This window comes from Bison bison, unplaced genomic scaffold (genome assembly GCF_000754665.1).
Source record: "Bison bison bison isolate TAMUID 2011002044 unplaced genomic scaffold, Bison_UMD1.0 scf7180017864182, whole genome shotgun sequence".
NCBI lineage: Eukaryota > Metazoa > Chordata > Mammalia > Artiodactyla > Bovidae > Bison > Bison bison.
This window is the reverse complement of record NW_011494754.1, coordinates 620,195-638,215: the sequence shown is the minus strand read 5'-3', so window position 1 is coordinate 638,215 and position 18,021 is coordinate 620,195. Positions and strand designations below refer to the sequence as shown.

The following is an 18,021-nucleotide window of genomic DNA, read 5'->3' as shown; positions in this document are numbered from 1 at the left end:
TTGTTTGTTCTGGACATGATTTTGAAAGTTCCACTTAAAGATCATTTTGCTGAATTCATTTAAACCTTCTCTCCTTAGTGAGTACTTAATGGCACACGTGTCAGGAATCTCTTTGGTCTCTCATGATTATTAAAGATGATTAGTTTTATTATAGTGCCACATCGACATACCTCTCAAATTAGTCTTTTGTGGCCTCAGATCTGTATCAGTTCCCTTCTTTGTGTATTAGAACCCAAAATGTGGTTCATTTTGTCTCTCAAAATTAGATATTCCTTCTTAGTGAGATATGAATTATTGATAACCCTTTTTGCTTCAGGAAGCACAGATCAATTCAGTAGTTGGAAGAATTGGAATTTATATCAATTAAGAAGATTTTTGAAAGCATACATTTAATTCTCTACGGGGCAAAGTAAATGCATAAAGTTAAAATGTGAACCCTGCCTACAAGCTTAGATTTTGGCCAGGGAAGATAATTATTCCGTGACATACATTATTCATGTCACTTCTTTTTCCTGTAGGAGTTCCAGATAGTTTACTTATGTAGCCTTAATACATTTTACAGTCATAGGAGCTATTCTTCACACATTAGAATTAGTATTACTGACCCTTTGTCAAGAAAGTAGGTGCTTTGAGTGGTGGTATTTTACAGGAGTGTCTTCATTATACACTAGAAAAGAAGATGGGGTAGATGTTATGAACCTGGTTTTGTAAAGGAGAACTGGTGATACTCTAGGAAGTAGACATGAGCTCTGTCCTCAGACCATCAGCCTGCTGAGCAGTGTTGTAAATTTTCTATTACTGTGGAATTTGTTGGGGATGGAGGGTTGATTTTGCCTTCCTATAGTTATTATTTCAAATAATTCAAAATAAATAGAAAAGTGTGAAGTTAAATAAAAAAGAATATTATTGGAGTGTCACCTCTGCCAAATCTGCCCTTCTTGGTATGATAGGGTCTCTGGTGGATAGATATAACTTAAAATTTTTTTTTACTTATTTATTTTTGGCTGGCTGGATCTTCATTGCTGCATGGGCTTTTCTCTGGTTGTGGTGGCTACTCTCTAGTTGCAGGGCATGGGCTTCTCACTGCAGTGGCTTCTCTTTTTGCGGAGCATAGACTTGAGGGACATGGGCTTCCGTAGCTGCAGCTCCCAGGCTCTAGAGCACAGGCTCAATAGTTGCAGCGGGCTTAGTTGCTCTGTGGCATATGGGATTTTCCCGGATCATGGATCCAACCCCTGTCTCCTGCATTGGCAGGTGGATTCTTTACCACTGAGCCACCAGGGAATTCCCCCCGGCCTTTTTTTTTTGAAGAATAGACAACCTGCAGCTTTGATCAAAATACTGGAGAAACTTAAAACCACACTGTAGTTGTCTTTTTCTTCAGACGTCTTAGCTTTGTTCATGTTTGTCTCTGTGCATACAAATATCATAGAGCATAATCTTACCCTTCTGTACTAGTTTTTGTCCACAGTATTTAGTTGCTACTTCCCTTTGGGTTTTATGGTTAAATCCATGAAACAACTGAAAGTGATTCAGATGTAATTAACCTGGGAGAAGGACCTTAAAGTGATAGAAACTAGATGTTATTAACTTTATTATTGCCTATGTTAATATAATCAAACTTCAGCTTATGCTTTTATGGTGGAAAATCATATGATATAATTGAACTAATTTAAAAAATTAAATTTCCAGGGATGTTTCGATTTCCATAATACTGGGACCAACTGGCTGTGGGCATCATTTTGTCATCATCTCAACTGTCTCAGAATTGTACATCTCCTTTTTCTGTTTTTTCAATGCTGAACACCATGTTTGACTTGTAGAGGGTACTCAATAAAAATTAATAAAGGAGAGTTACTATCAAGCAAAAAAGTCACTGAGTAGCTATGAGATTCTGAATCATCAAGAAATACTCAGTTTTGTTTTACATGCTGCATTTCCTAAGGCAGGAAAGGGGACCACAATGCCATACACATTTATCCGGAGTTAATGTTGCCAGAAGTTTCTTGTAGAAACAGACAAATTAATAATTGCTATAAGCTGCCTTCTCAAAGCTTCCAGTTAGGAGACGTTTTCATCCTTGTTCATTCTGTGTTTCCTTCTGTCTGAATATTGGCTGTGCTGACTGGGGTGCTTGCTGTCATTTTTATGGTGTGGAGCAGATGATTGACAGAATGTGTGTGAAAGTACAAGATCATCTCAACTCCTTACGAAGCTGTGAGGGAGATGCCATCCAGGAAGATTTAAAATCAGCAGAAAGACTCATGCAGGATGCCAAGAACTCTAAGACGGTGAGTTTCACTTCTGGCTACGTGAGAGTCTTCTGTAATGAAAAAGACTTTTAAACTTCAGTTTTAGAAGCTACTTCTAACTTGCTTTACATTTCTACTCAGTTTCAAGGTTACTAACAAGTGGCAAAGTGAGCTGAGTTAATCTTCGCCTCCTTTCTGTACCCCCATGCTAGTTACTAATAATCAAAATGCGTTCGTCCCTCGGAATCTGCAGGGTATTGCTGCCAGGACCTCTTGCAGATACCAAAATCTGTGGCTGCTCAAGTCCTTTATATGTAAAATGGCATAGCCCAGATGGGCCTCTGTATCCAGGGGTTCTACAGCCTCTGATACAGATGGCCAGCTGTATAGAATTTACAGCAGGGGGTGCTGTGACTCACAAACGGTGTAATCAAGTCCTGCGTAACCTCAGGAAGGTGGCAGGAGTTTCAATGAGTAACAACTCCTTGGCTGTATACTGCCAAGCTGATAGCATGACACTCCCTTCTGTCACTTGTAGAAGGAAGCTTCTTTCAACTTAGAATTTTTTCCCCAACTGTGACTTCATAGAGAAAGGACTAACTGGGAATCAGAAAGCCTGGGATCTGGTCCAGGCTCTTCTATTTGAACCACACAATCATTGAATTTTATGAGTAGGAAGAAAACTGTGGATTAGTCAGATGCTCTCACACCCCAGATGAAGACATTAAGGCACAAACAGGTAGGGTACTATTCCTTTGCTCTCAAAGCTGGACCTGTTCCGATCTGTGTAAAGGGTCTTACATCAAGACTATCTTAGATTATCCCTAATATTTCTTCACCCTTTTTACTAACTCTGCAATGACTTTGGTGCTTATTTAAATCATTATTTAATTATGAAGGTGTTACTTTTATTTGTCTTACAGCTGTTACCAAATTTATACCATGTTGGTAGTGTATCTTGGGCGGGCGCCAGTGGTTTGTTATCCAGTCCAATTCAGGAGACCCTGGAATCAATGGCCGGAGAAGTTACAAGAGTTGTTGACGAACAACTCAAGGTTTGTGGTTTCTGTTATTTTGGAAAGTGACATTTTTGTGCCTTAAGTGTGCATGATAGCATTTTGTACCGTGCTACCCTATATTTTATAGATGTATGTGTAGTGAAGTTGAATACTGTGTCTTTTCCAGCTTCATTTATAATTTTTGGAATAACTTTTTTGCATAATAAGATCAAGTAAAACCTATCACATTCAATTTTGTTTTTGATGGTAAATCTCTAACTGTATTTCACATATGACAGGTTGCCACTGATAGGAGAATGATTGATTTCTGCTTAGAAAGAGAAGTCTGATTCATGAAAAAAATATCTTCTGTTGTTACATTTGATTTAGAGACTGGGAGAGATAGGTGCTATGCTTATAGCACCAAATTGCTGCTTGTATGGAAAGGTTACCACTAGGTAACTAGATAATAGTCTTTGCAAAGAGCTGCTTGAAAGATTAGGAAAGGGATTTAGAATGAATAACAAGACACCGGAAGTAGCAGAGACTTGTCTAGAGGCTCAGAGACTGAAAAAACAGCCTCTGAAATTTAAGTGGAGAGAGTAATGTTAGGCCAGTGTCTTCTTAAGGGAACTTCAAGAAACACCTAGAGCAGCAACATTTCATTTTCAAAAAGTTTCATCCTTTCCAGCCTGCCTGTTCAAGGATGCCATATAAAGACCTTGTCTAAATTTCTGTGTTTATTTGGTCCATTTTCTTCTGAGAACACAATTTCTATAACTCGGATTTGATATGCAACTTAATCATAACTTTGCAACATGCTAATTACTCTATTATAAATTAAATTAGCACAGAATGTTGTGGATTACTTAGGCATTTAAGTCACTGTCTTTCTGTGCGCATAATGCAGAGAGACTCTTGAGTGTTATTTTTATTTTCTTTGATGGTGGTTATTGTGAATACATTCTGAGCAAAGACAAAGGGGTAGAAAAACAACTGGTTGGATGGTACAGAGTTCTAGCAGGTCTGCTGCTGCTAAGTCACTTCAGTCGTGTCCGACTCTGTGCGACCCCATAGACGGCAGCCCACCAGGCTCCCCTGTCCCTGGGATTCTCCAGGCAAGAACACTGGAGTGGGTTGCCATTTCCTTCTCCAATGCATGAAAGTGAAAAGTGAAAGGGAAGTCGCTCAGTCGTGACTGACCCTCAGCGACCCCATGGACTGCAGCCCATCAGGCTCCTCCATCCATGGGATTTTCTGGAGTAGCCTGGTGGGCTGCAGTCCATGGGGTCGCTGACGGTCAGACACAACTGAGCGACTTCACTTCCACTTTTCACTTTCATGCATTGGAGAAGGAAATGGCAAGGTCAGTTGTTACCTAATAGCACTCGTTTTATCCTCCATGAAGGATCAGATATGTTAAAAGGATACTTTCTTACACATTTAAAATAAAGTCATCTCTGTTGCTTAGTTAATTCTGACTGTAAAAAATGAAACTACTCGTGAAATATTTAAAGAATAAAAATCACTTGAAATCCCAGAGATAGCATTATTCTTAATATTTTGGTGACTTTCCAAACATTCTGTGTCTGTACAATTTTACATATATGTGATCATACTACACATACTTTATTTATATTTGGTACAATATCAGGAAGACACTTCTAGATTGGTGAGTACTCATCATTTTAGTGGCTGTATGGTGTCTCATTGCAGAGACGTATCAGTGCCCTGGGAAAGCGGCAAACCTCCTCTCTTTTTCCCTTCACGCAGAACCCCTCACATTTGACACCTCTGGTCACCAGATGCGTGGGTGTTTTCCCCAATCCAGCCTGGTGTCCTGCTGTTTAACTCCATTCAGACACTATCTACCTAGAGATCCCACTGGTTAAGGGCCCAGACCCTCAAGACTGCCCCCGCCCCACTTCAGATGCCAACTGGGAGTCCAGGTTGTCACTGAACTCCTGACCAATCAGTGATAAATCCGAGGTCCTTGTAACCTCACCTCTAGGTCCATTAACTTGCTAGAGTGGCTTCCAGAACTCAGGGAAACACTTATTTATGTTTACCAGTTTATTAAAGGATATGATAGAAGATATAGATGAACAGCCAGATGGAAGAAATGCTCAGGGTAAGGTGTGTAGGAAGGGACTTAGGGCTTTCGTGCTGTCTTGGGGCGCACCACTCTCCCAGCACCTCCACGTGTTCACCAACACAGAAGCTCTGAACCCATACTCTTAGGGAAGTTTCATCATGCAGACATGGTCTGTCATTAACTCCATTTTTAGCCCTGGTGGGACTGAAAATTCCAAGCTTCTAATCATAACTTGGTCTTTCCAGTAACCAGTCCTCATCCAGGAGCTACCCAGAGTTACCCCAATAGAACAAAAGATATCCCACCACCCAGGGAATTCCAGTGGTATCAGGAGCCAGGATCAGAGTGCAAATATTAGAACAAAATATTGTTAGTGTTCTTATCACTAGTGTGATAGTTTTTATCTCCTAGTGTTCTTATCACTTAGGAAATTACTAGAGTTTCAGGAGCTCTGTGCCGGGAACTGGGGGTAGAGACTAATATATATTTTCTATTATCTCGCAGCCAGCATAATTTATTTTCTAATTTCTGATTAATCCTATTAGAATAGATTCGTACCGTTGATTCATTCCTAGGTCAAATGGTACACATGTTTTATACATCTGTGTGTATTCACAAACTGTTCTCCACTAGTGCACCCAACTGCTTGTTTTGTCACATGTCACCACTACTAAGTGTGTTAACCTTTTAATATTTGTTAGGGTAATGGGGTAAAAAATATCATTTTGTCCCTTGGATTTCTTTAATAACCAGTAATACATCAAATAATTTTATTATCCATTTGTATTTCTTCTTTTGTAAATTACATATTTGTATCTGTTGCCTAATTTTTTCCTTTAAAGTACTGGTAAGAACTCCTTACATGCTAAGAATGGGCTGGCGTTTAAATCAGCACGAATCACGGCAACTGGAAGTTTCCCATCAAGTGGCTTCTAAGGGGCACTGGTTTCAATTGGTCTAAGCCACGAGTTATCCCTTGAAACCTGGGCCCGTTTCCTTCCCAGTGCACTGAATGGTTGGAATTGACTTGCCAGTCATTCTTGGGAGGGAGTAGAAGGCAGAGGTCTAAACTAAAAGGCATTTGAATTTTTAAAAGCCTGAAATAATAACATTTTTTAGACTCAAAATATTTTTCTGTAAATAGACATTCCCCACATTTCTTGAGGCTGACCTTTCTGACCCCTTGTCACTGTCACCAGTGCTCTCCGCTCGTCACAGCTTCCTTATTTGCATGTGGCATTGCCTGCTTTTCTCATTCTCAACTATCCCTGAGGTCCAGCTCCCAAATGCCCTGCTTTTTCTATTCCCCACTCCCTTGTTTTCTTTACTTTCAGTCGTTTTGAGTTGCAAGTTCCCTTCCCTTCAGGGACTTCTGGCATGAATGGAAGCAAATCCTCATCACAGCATCTTAATTAAATGTTACTCATTAATTTCCTCTTCACTGAGTTCACATTCAATTTTTGATACTTTCAGCAGACTGTAGGCAGGGATTTTCTTTTTTTTTTCCTTTCAGTTTACCTGACAAGTGAGCATCATGTTACAAATAAATAATCCCCATTTGTCTATTGATAAAGCTTTCTAGCACCTTGATTTTCTTAAAACTATGTAGGGAAAAATGCATTTTTACTACAATCAATATTCAGTTTCTTAAACAACTATATTCTTATTTATTTCACTAGTAGTACAATATTTTACTTGGTTAAAAAAAGAATCCTTCCTCTGTTTCTGAAATTGAGTAAAATGTTATACTAGCAAAAGCTAGAGTGAATGGATTATTTTGTAAAAGTTTGTTTTTACTATAGTGAATTAAAAAAAAAAAAGGGACTAGCAGGCCTGGATTTGTGGCCTGGGTTTGCTACTAGCTGTTTGCTCTAAGCTCGTTGGCACCGAGCTTCCTTGTGCAAGACTGTTTTGGTGTCAACATAATTAGGGAGATTTTATCCTTAATATTCGCTCATCCTGTGTCTTCTCCAAGGCTTCCCAACCCAGGGATCCAAGCTGGGTCTCCCACATTGCAGCAGATTCTTTACCATCTGAGCCAGCAGGGAAGCCCTGTATTGTGGCCAGTGGTACACATTCTGAATTCTGAATGAGAATAATTTCAAATAGCTCTTTGAGCCATCTTTCAGAAAAAAATAGTAGTTCAGAAAAGCCAAAGAAACGACTGGAAGAGCCAACTTTCTTAGCAAACTTCCTGGAGGAGAAAAAAGGCAGGAAGTGGGGAGAAAGTCCTCCTTTGAAAAGAGGTGGTATTTTCTCTGAACTGATCTCTTTTAGGTATTTTTAAATGACAGCTCTCCTCCTGCCCCCCACCCCTTGTTTTTGATCCTAACATTTATTCCCAGAGTAATCTTAGGTGAATAAATAGGATCTGAATGTTTTAACATAAGGAAACTTATTTTTCCCTTCTGGACTTAACTTTAAGAATGCTTGTTTTGGCCTTGAAAATTCTTCATTTCCCCCAGGGTTTCAACTGTGAAATACTTCCCTGGTAAATATCAGGTTTACTGAGGAAATGAGGCCTGAGGGGCGTAGGTTGCATTTTGGCAAGTACTAACTCAGTTTGCTGGGAGAGTTCTCTGAGTTTTCGTCTTTTCCTACATTTTATATTTTCCAATGCAAAAGAAACAGATTCTAGAGCACTTCAGTGTGGAAGTTGTATTTGCTTGTAACGAATGACAGCTAGTCCTTTGCTCACTGCAAGAATATTGAGTGTAACTGCCATGTAAAGGATATTAACCCAGTTTATTTTACAGATACTCTAGAGGATTTCTAAATACCATTAATTGTTTTCGCAGTTAAGAAATATAGACCCTTGGGAAGATACTGGCAAAATAAAATCTTATGGTTGCATTTCAAATACAGGGTGTGCTCATTCAAGTTGTCTGAAGGGAGTACACATTGACTAACAAAATAGAGAATATGTAAGAAAAGTTAAGAAATGTGGAGAAAGTGAGAAAATTTAACATAAGCCTGCATTAGATTTCCACGAGGAAAGAAAAGGTAAAGCCATGGATATTGAAGAATACAGTTTGGTGTGCAGAGGGCCACAGGACTTGAAAGGAGATGCTGTTTAAGTACCTAAGCTGGGGGTTGGACGCAAAGAAGTGGTCAGTGGCTGCATTACAAATTTATCCTGTGATCCTCCCCTCTCGCCTCTTCTTAAAGCTTTCTGTTTATTTATTTGGCTGTGTTGGGTCTTAACTGCAGCACACGAGATCTGTGGGTCAGGCAGGATCTTGCATTGCGGTGCACAGACTCTAGTTGTGGCACTCGGGCTCACTTGCTGCACCTGTGGGCTCCAGAGCCTGTGGACTGTAGTAGTTGCAGCTCGTGGCTCTCTAGTTGTGGCACCTGGGCTTAGTTGCTCTGTGGCATGTGGTATCTTAGTTCCCTGACCAGGGATTGAACCCAGGTCTCCTGCTGTACAAGGCAGATACTTAATCACTGCGCTACTAGGGAAGTCCCTCTTTCTCCCCTTTCTACTAGCTTGTCACTAGAAAGTCCACCATGCCTGCCTTTAGGTACCATTGACTCAAGGGAGCAGGGGATGAAAATTGTAGGTAAGGAAGAGAGAGGAAGGGACACTCCTGTGGGTAGTGGGCAGGGCATTGGGAAAGGGTGGCTGGAGGAGGAAACAAGAGTAGAAGACAAAAGGCTTGAGTCCCCACATCACTTGTTTCTTGAGCAAGTCTCCTCCGAACCCTGATTTTCTTATCTATAAAATGAGTTTGCTAAAATCTGCTCCCCCCCACAGGATTATTATGTGGATCAAAGGAAATCATGGATGAAATTACTTTGTAGAGCATAAAGTGCTACATTATATTGTTGGCCAATGTGGGACTAGAGGTGGTGGTAGGGAACTAACTGCAAAATATGTCGAACTGGACGCCCAGGACAAGATAAAATTCCTCTCTGTAGGGTCAAAGTTATGTGACGGTTGATTTGCAGGGCAGAAAGAGACCTTAGAAAATAATTTTGTAGGTGAGAAAGCAGAGATCAACAAAGATTATTCACTTAATGCTACTCCCTCAATATTCCATAGAAATTTCACGTCAAGATCTGCATTGGAAGCCAGGCTTCTTCTCTGGAGTTCATTCCAACTGAACAGCATCATCATGCAGTGAGACCTTTCAGAGAGTCATGGTTGTGTTAATGAACATGATAGAAGGCAAACAGCACATTGATACGAGTGGTTGTTCTTATCAGGAGTGCAGGATTCCATCTGGAACAGAATGTATTAATTTTAATGCCAACGATGAAAATGATTTGTCTTAAACTGACTCATTTGGCATCACTTATAGCTGTCTTGGAATAATGTACTAAGTCAGTGATTAGTCAGAGTTCTAACAGGGACAGAGCACTGTCAGCATACAAGTGGCTTTTGGAAATTTCTCAAGTGACTGCCTTCCACCTCTCCTCTCCTCCTTTTCACGAGATCTCTATAAACATCCTGCTGCTCTCCTGCTCATCGTATGGTGTCATGAGAGATTTTACTGTTGGGATTGTGCTCTGCATGTGAATGTATGAGCAGAGAGACTAGGATTTCCATAATGATGCTCCATTAGTCCCATTCATACTGGAATAGTAATGGGATCAAGCTTAACTTTCAAAATCAAGATCTCATCATGAAGATTAGCATCTCTGAAAACAGATTAATAGCATTATCTGTGATACACTGACCCTCTGTTGTATGCTAGACATGATACTGATCCCTTTACATATGTAATATCATTTAATATTCAAAACTCCTATGAGACAAGAACTTTTTTCTTTGCCATTTTAGAGTTGAGTAAAGTAAAACTGAGAAATCAGTAGCTTAGTCCAGTGTCACTCAGCTAGGATTCAAATTTAGGACTGACGCTAACTCACGTGCCCTTTGCATACTTAACAGCCATTTTATCCATCTCAAACAAATCGTTTCATTTCCCTTAGCTCACATTCTTCAGCTATAAAATGGTGATCACATGAATAGCTTCTCTGCCCATCTTCACAGATGTTGGAAGGATAAAATGTGCAGAAACATTTTAAAAACTCTGAAGTGGTATTTAAGTAGGTTTTTAAATGTAATAATTACTAATGTTTATAAAGTGTTCATGAATATTTTTATTATTATTCATTTTTTGATGTTATAGCAATTATAATTTTACCTAACACTGAAGCTTTTCTTTTAAAAGAGGAAAACTAGCAGTATTTAGAGTGGTTTGCTACTACTGCTCTTTTGATAGAGGTATTAAATGATTCACCCTGATTTGAGGTTTCTGATTTGTGATTTGTGAAATTGCACAGGAGTTCAAACTTGATATATTTTCCGGGGACATCTGTAACTTTGTTAGCTAATACCCAGGAGGACAGTCTGGTGTGGGGTAAATTGGTGTGTACGTGTCTTTTCTAAATCTTAATTGTGAATGCCTCTGCGTTAAGTAAAGCCAGCATACTATCACACTTCAGATGCCAGCACGAAGCCTGGGCAGATCTGCCAAGTGTCTGATTTAAAGTGATTGCCTGAGATCAGTGATCACCCAGCAGTCACAAGTCATCCCGGGACAGCTCTGAATCCCGTCTCACCCTGGGACTCTGTTGTGTCCCTGCCGTCCGAGAGCTCGGCGTCATATATAGCCACCTTTCAGTTTTACGGCGGGCGCCTCCGGGTCTGTGTCCTCATCTCTCTCTCTCTCCGCTTTATGCTGCATTGCAGGCATTGCTTGAGTCCATGGTTGATGCTGCCGAGAATCTCTGCCCCAATGTGATGAGAAAAGCCCACATTCGACAAGACTTGATTCATGCCAGCACTGAAAAGATTTCCATCCCACGTACCTTTGTTAAAAATGTCCTGTTGGAGCAGTCTGGAATTGATATCCTTAACAAAATTAGGTTAGGTTTGTAATGTTCATAAACCGAGGCGCTGCAGTGTTTGTGAATGCCATTGAGGCAGCTGTGAAGGGTGTCATTGTTGGCTTTATTCATACAGAATGTATGTAGGCGTGTCTAAGAGGCAGTGACTGTATGTAGAGATAGCCGTGCATAAATGTGAGGTTTTATACATTTCCAAAATTAGGTGACTGCAGCTATGCCTGCCTTACTGAGGAATAGAAAGTTGTCTACCCTTTTTTAAGAGTTTTATTTTTTTAAGAGAGGGGTGCATGTTTGTAAGCCTTTTTTTTTTTTTTTTCCCTGCTCCTGAAGCTTATCTTTCACCTTGATAAATCTAACTTTTGAAGACAGAGATTGGTTTGCTTTCTACCACCATAATATTATGAATCATAATATTATGAACCATGCACAGCCCATAAATAGGCAAAGAGGCCCACCGTGACGTCACCATGTTTTCTTTTGGTGGGTCTGTGATACTATGCATGTGCTAATGGTGCTCTGGAGTGTTTACATAGATTCCTGCTTGATAAAATTTGATATCAATTGATAAAATTGATAAAAGGTATAAATATTTAGAAGGTGTTGGTTGCCAGCAAACTTTCCTGGAGTTTTACATAAGAACTCTGAGATGACCACCAGTATTACATTATACAGCTCAGGTAATTCTCATTATATTTTCTAGTTGGAAAATCAGAATGTGAATGCATTCGGAAGCATTTAAAATTTCCCATTTTAATCATGTGCAAATCTTGATAAGAATAATTAGATATAGCAAAAATAACAGCTTCTACCTGGAGAATTGAGAGTGGTGGTGATATGTAATGTAGCTCAATGACAGCTGGCAAGAAAAATGAGAGTTAAAACCAAAATATTAAAAAAAAAATATCACAAAGTAGATGTCGAAGGCTGATAACCTTAAAGCTAGACTGTAGAACTTGGAGGGTTTTGGAATTCTGCAGTAACTAGACAGTCTCAGGGCTAAGATGCAGCTGTGGGGGGGTGTGTGTGTGTGTGTGTCTTTTAAACAAAGACCCTAATGCCTATTCAACTGAATTGTAAGACAGTTGGAACGACTTGAGAAATTAAGGCTTTCAGAGGGTTTATAGACTCCATTGATTAGTGATTTTATGAACTCTAGCCCAAGTATGCTTACATATTTCTGTAACCTCTGGTTTCAGAGTTTTTATTGAAGCGCTTTAAATATTGAGAATAAAAAGCTGTTGACCACCATTTTTTCTAATAGTGGATTGAACTACCAATAGATCATATTCAGCATTTCCTGGATTACCAGATTCTGTCAAATATGCTCATTTCCCTTGAAAAATGGGCAAATTCTAAAAGTTGAATAGCAGTACAGAACTCCTTACTTCCATAAATCAGATGTATGCCCACCAACTCCTTACTTGGCTTTTTATAATGCTTTATGCTGAGTACTGATAAGATGAAAATATGCACATGAAGACTAAGTTCATCATTTCCTCTTAAACATTTTACAAACTGGAAATTCAGTCAAGAAAGTAGAGCATCCAATAGCAAAACAATAGAACAGTCCTGAAGCATTAAAAAATAATTGCTTTTTAAAAAAGTTTTATTTTAGGGGGTGGTGGGAGGGAGGGTCAAGAGGGAGGAGATATATGCATGATTATGGCTGATTCACATTGTTGTACAGCTTAAACCACATTGTAAAACAGTTATCCTCCAATTACAATTAAATTAAAATTTTTATTTTATATTGGAGTATATTTGATTAAGGGGCTTCCTGGTAGCTCAGTTGGCAAAGAATCCACCTGCAATGCAGGAGACCCCGGTTCAATTTCTGGGTTGGGAAGATCTGCTGGAGAAGGGATAGGCTACCCACTCCAGCATTCTTGGGCTTCCCTTGTGGCTCAGCTGGTAAAGAATCCGCCTGCAATGTGAGAGACCTGGGTTCTATCCCTGGGTTGGGAAGATCCCCTGGAGAAGGGAATGGCTACCCACTCTAGTATTCTGGCTTGGAGAACTCCATGGACTATATAGTCCGTGGGGTCACAAAGAGTCAGACACAATAGCTGTGTTACTTTCAGGTGTACAACAAAGCGATTCAGTTATACATATACATGTATCTATTGTTTTCATTTTAAGAATTGTTTTTTGATGTTATAATTTGAAATAAATTATCCCTCCCAAAGTCTGAGAGGCAGAGGGTAGGAAAGAGAGAGAAACTACTGACTCTCTAGTCTTGGAAGGAAACAAAATTCCCAAATATGCCTAAAAGCATCAGAGGAAGTGCTTGTTAACATTGAATTCCCAGGCCTACTGGAGGTTTGGGGTGGGACCGAGTTATCTGTATTTTTAATAAGCAACCCGGGTGAATCTTATCAGTGGACACCTCTGGAGAATAATAGGGTATTAGATAAACCAAATAGCTAGGGAGACCTTGGTTCAGAGACAGGAATGAAAGAAACATTCTTTTATCTTTAGCCCAGGACAGTTTTTACTGTTAGCATCAAAACGTTGGTGCTTCCGCTCTGCTCTGCCATCAGAAATGTTTCTGAAGAGACATGCAATGCAAATGATCACCTTTCAATTAGGAAGGTTTTCCCCTGTTACACAAATATACTTTCAATTTCAGTTTTAAGATTAAATCATCTTATTTTGATAACTCTTTTCCTTGATGAAAAATTTTTAGTATTATTGACTTCAAAAGTAGAGTGAAATTATGTGACAATGTTGAAACGTGGGTATGTATCTCTCCAGCACATTTACTTTCAATGTATTTGTGCTTTTATGCACATTGGTACATGTGTGCCCAGTTATTTAGACTGAAGACACACGTGGAAGTTGAATTCTTGGGAATACCAAATAACTAAAATGCCAGCCCTCGGATGGAAACCTCAGTGGCTGAGTTATTTATTAGTAAAAACTACAAGCTGCTACTTCCTGTCTGGGCATCCTTTTAAGGTTAGGCAAGAGGCACTAAAACTAAACATTTTGATAACTTTTGTTCATAAAAGGCAAGGGAACAGTGAATTTGTAACTATTCAAAGTACAGTGGCAAGTCAGAGCATTTCAATAAGGTACCATTTGATTGGTTAAAAAATTGTTTAAAAGGCGAGGGATATACATATAAAAGAAATAACCAAAGCTTCACAACCAGACTATATTTTCTTAATTTACTCCAGCCCAAGTTTGTTTTCATTTATGTCAATGGATGAATTGTTCTCGCTACATGGTACATATGGTTTCCGTTAAGTTTGTCTTTATCCAGATGTTTTTCATTCCTACCATTAAATCTCGAATTTTGAAACTGCAGAGGCAGGTTGACATTGGTAAAGAAAATCTATTACCTGTGTGTTTATGGCAGTGTTTAAGGCTGATTTTTGGAAATCCTTAGCCCTGTTCGCACATTCTTATATGCTATTTTCAAAGATAAAAACAGAATCACACTTGACCTTATCAACATAGCATCAAGGGTGGTGACTTTTTCCCTCTTGCACAAATTAAAATGCCACTCTGTGCTTTTGATTTTCACATAGTGAGGTGAAGTTGACAGTGGCCTCCTTCCTGTCTGATCGAATCGTGGATGAAATTCTGGATGCACTTTCACACTGCCATCACAAATTGGTGAGTGCTGTGGTCATTTGTACGGGACAGCCTGGTTCATTCTGTGGTGATGCAGGGCAGCCTCCAGCGTGGGAATGTGGTTGATTTTCTACATTTTATTCCTTTGTAGCTTTATGGGTTAAAATCCTAGTTTTCCTTCTTCTTTTTCATTGTTTCCAGCTGTTCTAGAGCATGTTAGAATTTCTCCAGAGGGAATGTCAGGGCAAAGTTGTTCATGTATAATAAACACAGGTCAAAAATTTGATGGGAGATGATGTTGGGACTGAAGTCTAAAACTGAGAGCTTTGTTTTAAAGATTATAGTTGACCCTTGAACAACACTGGGAGCTAGGGGCAGAGACCCTCGTAGTCAAAAATCCATGTATAACTTATAGTTGACTCTCCACATCTGAGGAGTCCACCAACCCGGATTGTATAGTATTACACTGTTTCTTACTGAAAAAAATTCTCACATAAGTAGGCCCGCATGTGTCAAACCCATGTTGTTCAGGGCTCACCTATGTATTTATCTGTGCTTGTTGTTTTCTGATATGATTATTTGATAACAGAATATTCTTAAAAACATGGCAGAAATGAATTGTCCAAAGAGTGAAAGAATTAAATGGACATATTCTAGTGAATGATAACCATCGAGTGTCTAGGCCTTTGGATATAACCAAGGTGAAAAAATAAAATTTTCTTCATTTACAGACTGGTTCCACATCAAGGTAGAAACTCAGTAGAAGTATTTCCGGTATCAGTGCATGTGAAAAATGTATCAGAAACTTCATGCTTCTCAAACTCTGAGGCACAGATGAAGGTTTTATAACTGGCTATGTTTTGTGTCTCAAAAATACTAGCGTTATGATGCAGTAGAAATCTCCCAAATAAGTTATGACAGTGTTTTCTCCAGAGAAAAATTTCAAGTTAATTGTGTAGGCTGAAGATACTCAGTTTTATGGCAATGAATTGTTGAGTGAGTGATGGTGGAGAACACTGGAAATAACAGGAGCAGCAACAGCTTCTGAGGAGGAGGCAGACAAAAGGAGTATTTTGAAAAATTCATTTGAGAAGAATATACGACTCTTCTCTAAGATCTAAAAGATAAGATAGACATCTCTAGCTATTCAAAGTATTGCCTATGGACTGGAGCTGGCCTGCTAATGAAGGGTTACTAGTCCATAACAAGGTAAGTTCAGAAACTAAGAGGAAGTGTGAAGAAACTTCTAGAGCAATTTGATGTGACAATAATATACAAACACATATTATTTAAAATTTTTTATTATCAAATTTTTTTTTTATCAATTTTTTTCAATATATTGGCTTATGGCAAATTGGAAGTTTAAAACTGATTGATCACCCAGAGATTTTAAGAAGCTCTAGTTTGTAGTTCATGGCATGATAAAGAGCTATAACCTTGTCAAGAGATCACAATTCAAACTTTTTTTTAATAAGCAAAAACAAAATCAATAAAGCATCCTTTACAGAAATAGCTTGTTGATAACCATAGCTCTAGGGATGGCCTCAAAATGCATACTTCAAGACGTAAATACTAGATGTATCAGCGTGGCTGCACATGAGAACGACACTGAAAATTTGAACTTTTTTCACTGTTTTTGCTTTTGTCCTTTGAAGAAGTTGGTAACTCAGAGTATTGACATTTTCTTTTCATAAGCAAAAAAGAATTGTGTGAATGCACTTTTGTTTTGAATTTCTTACTGTTGATTTGGATAGTAAGACCAGAGCTTAACTGCTAAGTGTAAGAAATAGTATCTTCAAGATGAAACACTACTTTCAAAGACAGTCCAATAACACTGTTTTCTCCAACTTTAAGTTCAGAAATGTTCCCAAAGGTTCCATGGAATTGTCAGCTGGTTCTCATCTTTGCAGAGCTCCTGGTGATGAATCAGCTCAGCACCAGAGCTTATTAATTTCAGCCCAGTTTGTTTCATCTCTGACCACTTTTTTAGGTTTCTCTAAAGCATAGCGTTGGTAATTAATGTCACATAAAATATAATAATTATTACATGAAAACAAAGAAAGCTAGTAATAATTAAAAGTTTGTTGGCAGTTTCTTTCCTTTTGGTCCTTTTATAATAAGAGAGGTTGGAATCATTTTATTTCTCCTCATTATGTACTTTTGAGCACGAAACACAGAAATTCTTTCCAAGGAAATATGGAATAAAAACGAAAAGAACACTTCCTACTTTCTTTTATCCTAAGTGGTCTCATTTTCCCAGTGTAAGTTATTTTTCTGGTTTAAATTTTTCTTATATTTCCACCAGTAATGTTGATGGCAACAATATTGTGCTTCACTTTTTAATTTACTTTATGCTTATCATAAGAGCAAATTGACTAGAACTGAATCTTCTGTATGCTAGTAACATTATATAAATAAAGGTAGCTTCTCTATACAGAAGGCTGGAGGGCCTCCTGATGGATATAATTTTATGATTGTATTGAAGATTGAAAGTTGAAAAAAATCACACCAGTCTCCTGCAAACTGTTCATAGTATATCTTTTGGAAAACAAAAATATGTGCCTACTTGGTGCATATCTACATGAACATGGCAAAGATATATGAATTACCTTTCAAGTAAAGTCTCAAAAGATGTTTGGAAGGAGGTTTTGTCATTTCTTGTTTAAAATACTCCACCTTCCAAAGAAAGAGGATAAGAGGTAACTTAACTCCAGCATGAATTTATCGAGTTTGCCATTAACCAGGTGTAGACATTATTCTTCACAGCGCCCTCTTATGGAAGGTATCTGCTGGAATTCAGTTGGTTGTCTTGACTCTCTAGGCTGACCATTTCAGCAGACGTGGCAAGACCCTTCTTCAGCAAGATTCCTTGGAGATGGAGCTTACTGAGGAGAAGCCGGTTAAACGCTCCATCATCACGGTGGAGGAGCTCACGGAGATAGAGCGTTTGGAAGATCTAGATACCTGTATGGTAAGACACAGCCTTTGGCCACACCATTATCTGCTTCACTGGATTTTCTACTGTCTTTAAAAAAAAAAAAATCTCACCTTTACAAACCAGACCAAATAAAACTTCCCCGCAAAGACAATTCTTTCAAGAACTTGTTGCTGTACAGGGTCTGCTCTACTAATGAAGCTGATAAAGCTTAAGCCTTCAGCTTCCCAGGAAGGGCCTCTCATTTTATTTGTAATTTTGTAAAACTTTTCTTAAAGCGTACCCCTACCCACCCAACCACCCCCC

At 38.8% G+C, this 18,021-nt stretch overlaps 1 protein-coding gene across 3 annotated transcripts in view; it reads left to right on the top strand.

Annotated features, from left to right (window-relative positions):
- Positions 1–18,021, top strand: part of LRRC16A (leucine rich repeat containing 16A) — a 307,036-nt gene that overhangs the window by 242,437 nt on the left and 46,578 nt on the right. For all 3 annotated transcript variants that reach the window (XM_010843459.1, XM_010843458.1, XM_010843457.1), the window contains exons 25-29: positions 2,163–2,291; positions 3,176–3,307; positions 11,044–11,219; positions 14,735–14,822; positions 17,602–17,751. In XM_010843459.1, coding sequence (XP_010841761.1) covers positions 2,163–2,291; positions 3,176–3,307; positions 11,044–11,219; positions 14,735–14,822; positions 17,602–17,751 — 675 coding nt within the window. The remainder of the gene's footprint in view (positions 1–2,162; positions 2,292–3,175; positions 3,308–11,043; positions 11,220–14,734; positions 14,823–17,601; positions 17,752–18,021) is intronic.